Source organism: Sinocyclocheilus anshuiensis, unplaced genomic scaffold (genome assembly GCF_001515605.1).
Source record: "Sinocyclocheilus anshuiensis isolate Anshui unplaced genomic scaffold, SAMN03320099.WGS_v1.1 scaffold188, whole genome shotgun sequence".
Lineage (NCBI taxonomy): Eukaryota > Metazoa > Chordata > Actinopteri > Cypriniformes > Cyprinidae > Sinocyclocheilus > Sinocyclocheilus anshuiensis.
This window is the reverse complement of record NW_015555768.1, coordinates 1017102-1022685: the sequence shown is the minus strand read 5'-3', so window position 1 is coordinate 1022685 and position 5584 is coordinate 1017102. Positions and strand designations below refer to the sequence as shown.

General features: G+C 39.0%; 1 protein-coding gene across 2 annotated transcripts in view; it reads left to right on the top strand.

The window, feature by feature from the left end:
- The window catches only part of LOC107674341 (cyclin-dependent kinase 16-like), a 28687-nt gene that overhangs the window by 10037 nt on the left and 13066 nt on the right, over positions 1-5584 (top strand). Inside the window, exons 3-5 of one of the 2 annotated variants that reach the window (XM_016468292.1) lie at positions 1539-1703; positions 4609-4742; positions 5113-5238. In XM_016468292.1, the coding sequence (XP_016323778.1) occupies positions 1539-1703; positions 4609-4742; positions 5113-5238 (425 nt within the window). The remainder of the gene's footprint in view (positions 1-1538; positions 1704-4608; positions 4743-5112; positions 5239-5584) is intronic. The other variant, XM_016468293.1, reaches the window with a different exon arrangement.

The following is a 5584-nucleotide window of genomic DNA, read 5'->3' as shown; positions in this document are numbered from 1 at the left end:
TATATATAAAAGCAACGTTACGGTTCGTAAATAATGGCAGAATTTCCATTTTTGTTTGAACTATCCCTTTAAGGAAGTGTTAATGACAACTGGCAACTGCGTTTGGTATGTGTTTAACCTCCATAATCAGATGAGTTTTAAAGTGACAAAATATTCAGCAGGAAATGGTGTAGGGCATAATATGATTTTATCCATCAGGATTTTATTGGATTAGGTTATTATGCCTTCAGAAAATAAAAATAATTGTAGGTGGAGAATGTTGCTATATTTTGATGAATTATGAAAACAAATTTGTGTATACGAGTAGCTTGCACTGAAGAGCATACAAGACATTTATAAAGTAAGTAAATGTGGTCGATTTTGACTTTAATATTCCCCATATTCTTTAGAATCAACCAGAAAGCTCAGGGCTGTGCTTTAATCCATGTGGTTTTAAGAAAGTCTCTTTCAGCCATTCGTCTTTGAATGCATATACATTCACCTCTGCCTCCCTTTGTGTTGCCTGTCAGTGTGATACGGGTATGCAGCATTAAAGCATTGCATTAAAACATCGAAATGAATTTTAAAGCCAATCTGTCCATTATACCCAAGGGCTGGCTATGGCTCTGCGTGCGTTGAGCTAAGCTACTGTCTCCTGCCTGCTGATACCCCCTCTGACCAATCAGCATGTTGTTTTCTAGCATGGCTTCCCATCTCAAGCTAACTGCACTGACAGATCCTGCTCATCTCAGATCCGACAGTTTCAACAAAACAGCTTCTCCATAACCGTCTCACCCAAGTCAATAATATATATGTACATGTTATATATTCTAATTACCATACGCGAATACATCATCATATTGACTCCGCAAATCCATCTCATTCTTTTGTAGCGTGTTTTGGCGTTTCTCCAAACCCTGCACAAATTTAAAATGCATTTGGCTTTCATATGCTGATGAATCGATGCCCTCGTGTGTCGTTTTAATCGCCGCCACAGTGTAGAGCATCATTAGAAACAATTACCGGCAGCGAGAAAAAGAGTTTATCAGTGTCGTTCCTTAATAATTGTGGCCCTTGTACCTCATTCACTAACACTGAAGATGTTATTTGTAAATTGATCTCTCTTTTTTTTTTTAAATAACCATTTTGGAAAAATTAATGCATGCTCTAAAATTTGACTCTTTCTGTTTTTAATTTAATATTTCCTCTTTTTTTCTTCTCGTCCTGTGACCTTTCCCCCAAACCTTGTTTTTCTCCCTTTTCCTTCTCTGTTAATCACAAACACTTGCTACCCGACATTACCATTTCATCCAAATCGTATCACTCATTCCCAACCACTTCTTCTTTTCTTTACATCTCCATAATACACTAATCTTCTTTATCCACCCCTTTTTCTATACACTTCTGCTCCTTTTACTTTTCCCTACCCATAATGCTCAATTCCATTATGTGTTCCGCCACATTTACATTCTCCTTCCCGGCTCCTTCTCTGCCCTTCCCCCTTCTCCTTCTACTCATTTCCTCTGTGTATCATCCTCCTCCCCTCTCCTCCCTCCCAGAGGCCATGCCAGTTGGCGGCAGTGGTGGTCTGCGGGGTTCAGTGAGAGGTTCGGGGGGTTCCTTCAGCATGCACTCCCTCCTGCAGTCCTACAGCAGCGCCCTGCGCAGACCACGCACCCTGGGCCGCAGTCTCAGCTCCTATCTCAACCACACCACACGCCTCGGTACATTCACATGCATGTACACGCATGCACACAGAGGACGAGAGTGTGATGTATGAGGTTGCACAGTAGGGATGGGAATTATAAGGAACTTTAACAGTTTTGCTTCTGATTCCATGTTCCTTATTGCTATAGTTAAAGGTGGGGTAAGCGATTTTTCAAAAACGCTTTAGAAAACTGATTCGGGCCGACTAGCAAAACAAACTTGTGGCCAATCAGCAGTAAGGGGCGTGTCTACTCATGATGTGGAGGAGAGAGCGTTCAGTGCACAGGATGGACATTAGCCGAGACGAGCGACAGAAAGATAGAGATGGCAGATAAAAAACAAAAGAGGAAAATGTCTGCGGAACAAAAGAAGGCTTACGATAAGGCAAGAAGTAGGACCCGTGTAAATATCGGACCAGCTTTCCAGCGCAGGAGTGAACTCAAGTGCAGAAGGCCTGCGATCGGACGCCGAGGTTGCTTTGTTTCTTCTCGATAGGTGAGTAACACTGGAACAGCTAAAGTCTGTCTAGTACACTAGACGCGACAAAGTGACCGTTCAAAATCATTTGAAATTTGTGTCAATACGTCATGAATAGAACGCAGCAGCAGTTTTCTGTCGGGTATTTGTCATGTCGTGCCGTGCCGCATCCAGTGTAGACCATAGATATGTATATATATCTATGGTGTAGACGGCATCACTGATTATAATGAGTTCTATAGTATTTTGTCGCGCCGCACCATTCGCGTTCGGTGTAGACACGGTGTAACATTGGTTTTGCTTTGTTTCTCAGAACTAATCGTTGCCTTTGTTTCACAGAACTAATCGTTGCCTGGGTTGTGTACGTATGTGTGGGGCGGAGCTATCAAAATAGGGGCGAGACCTTTTTGGGGTAGGGGTGTGTTTGTTTTAGTGATTTCAAATGTCAACATTGGCTACAAGAAATCGCTTACCCCACCTTTAATGATTGCTATTGCATTCACTTCCCTTAAAGGCCTGTTGTCAAACAATGAGGTCATTTTAGCAGAACAGTAATGACAAAGCAACTTCTCTGCCTTTTTTTTCTTGTAAAGGAATAGTGCACCCAAAAATCTAATTCCTGTCATCATTTACTCAAGCTCAAGTTGTTCCAAATCTGTATGACTTTCTTTTATCTGCTTCAAATGAAGATATTTTAAAGAATATGTGTAACCAAATCGTTGCTGGTCCCCACTGACTTCCATTAATTGGACAAAAAAGTCAGTAGGGACCAGAAACTGTTTGGTTACCCACATTCTTCAAAATATCATCTTTTGTGTTTAGCAGAAGAAAGAAATTCATACAGGTTTGGAATAACTTGAAGGTGAGTAAATTATGACAGAATTAAAATTTTGGGGTGAACTATTCCTTTAAACCCATAATCTGCTGGATCCAAAGTGGATTTAAGAGGGATAAAGACAGCAAAGATACAATAATGTTTTTTTCCAGAATTGTATACTTGTTTCTGATTGTGCAGTTGCTTCTGATCTGTTATTACTGTTCTGCTGAAATGATCTCATACAATTGACGTCTGCAAAACAGCATATGTATCCGGAAAAGTTGCGTTTACACAGACTTTTTAATTCAAGAAGCACTTGCTTAAATGGAATGTTAAATGAAAATAAGCTTATATTTCTTCTTTTTTAGGAGTTATGTTCACATTGATGTAAGAATGCAGAAGTTTCAGGACTGTTAGCGAAACTGAATGTCATAAAATTATTCGGTTATGTTTTCTAACAAAAAAGAAAGCAGTTCTTGATTCCCAACCCTACTGAACAACTTGGACTCTCGTGAATGTAGCATACACGCATGCACTATTACAGTGGTTCTCAACTGGCGGATTGCAACCCAGGGAAAAACTGTTAAATGCAGATGATAAAATGCAGCTAACTGTGTAATAATACATAAGTAGGATAGCAAAATAAGTCTGCTTATCAAGAGAGGGAGAAATAAACATTTCCCATATCTTTTGTTGTTGAAGGCCATGTTTCCAAAGAGACACTACAATATTTTTGTATTTTTACCAATGTCACTTGCTAGTGACATAATTAAATTGACATAACTAAATTAGATGGATTCAAGCATGGAAAGTTGCTTTATATCGGATTATAAATCATAGAATTGATTATAAGACACCACATAAAAGCCAGACTACATAAATAGGTTTACATGCCCATAAAATTCATGCAAGGTAAAAGAAAATACCTAAACTACATCAGTTATATATGCTGCCAAGAGCATAAAACTATTAAAGATGACAAATGTTTCCTATCTAGTAGTTGTTAATCATTTTGCATTTCAGTGTTTGATTTTTTTAGGACATTTTTGTTTAATTTTGTGCAACTAATAATTATGTTTTGCCTGGGTAGATGTCTAGATGTCTAATATAAAATCTGAATCCTGAAGCAAAATCGGTTGAGAACCACTGCACTGTTATACACAGATAGACAGGCAGAGTGCGTGTGTTTGTGTGTGTGTGGATTGAGAGGGGGTGGGAGGTTGTGTTATGGTTTAATGGGGGGGATGGGACAGCGAGTGAATAAATGAGTGGAAGATAATGACTTCTATTTTTTTCCTTTTGTGTGGGTAAGAGACGGATCTAAGTATACGGATCTTAGTACAGCTAAGTAGTTCCTCAGCTGTAGTGTGGTATGAATCTCCGAGTCATATAAATGCGTCAGAGACAGACAGATAAATGTGCAAGAGATGCATTTGGAGAGTGTTCAGGCTCACAGATGATAAATCAGCATTACTTTGGTTTTAAAATAGAATAATGACGTGGTGGAAAGACCTTTAGAAACATCGAATTTGATTTATTCAATACATTTGACCAGTATCATCGGAATTGTGACGTCAACATTGCATGCAAATGTTTTTGTGTGTGTGTGGTTGTGTCCATAAATGCAGAAATCGTTCATGAGGATGTAAAAATGGGTTCAGATGGAGAAAGCGATCAGGCTTCGGCCACATCCTCTGATGAGGTGCACAGTCCCGTCCGAGTTCGTCTGAGAAACAACCCTGGTCGCAAAATTTCCACAGAGGTATGTTCACGTTTCTGACCATGCATCACTTTTTTTCTAGTCACTATTTTTAGAGTGGGACACTGAATAATACATGATGTGTTGGGTAATAAAAACATGCCATTTTCCATGGCTTACCTTTGTTTTTGTTTTGTTTGCTTGAATTAAACCGTGTACCATGTAATAACCATTAGCTTGTTTGTTGCTATTGAAGGTACATCAGTTGCGTGTGACTAATGGTGCATTGTGGTTACTGAAAATGCTCCACGGCATGGTACCCATCAGTTAGATGACTAGCCTGCAGGCCAGATGGGTTATTACTTTTATGTAGTGTAACGAAACCTTTAGGCCTTAACTGATAATGGTTTTCGCCCTCCTCCTTCCCTCTCAGGACATAAACAAGCGTCTGTCTCTGCCTGCCGATATCAGGCTTCCTGATGGCTACCTGGAGAAATTCAACCTCAACAGCCCCCTGTTTGACAAACCGCTCAGCCGGAGATTACGCAGGGTATCGCTGGTAATGCCTCTCCATTTGTTTTCCTTTCTGTCAACCTCTTTCTTTTTTTTTTAGCCTCTGCTTGTGCCCAATTTCCTGCTCAAATCCAATATTTTGTGAGGTTGTTCACCTTTTCAGTGTGGCCCATATCATACTAGTCTAAAAAATGTAATATAATTTAATATGATAGAATGTATCCATAACTAATTATACAAAGTGAATTCCGTTATAAATGAAAGAGAAATAGAAAATAGAAATGACCAGACTGTATATACAAGACATAGAATTGGTCATATTTATTTAAATGAGAACAATTGCCTGTATGCGATTTATATTTATATATATATATATATATATATATACATAT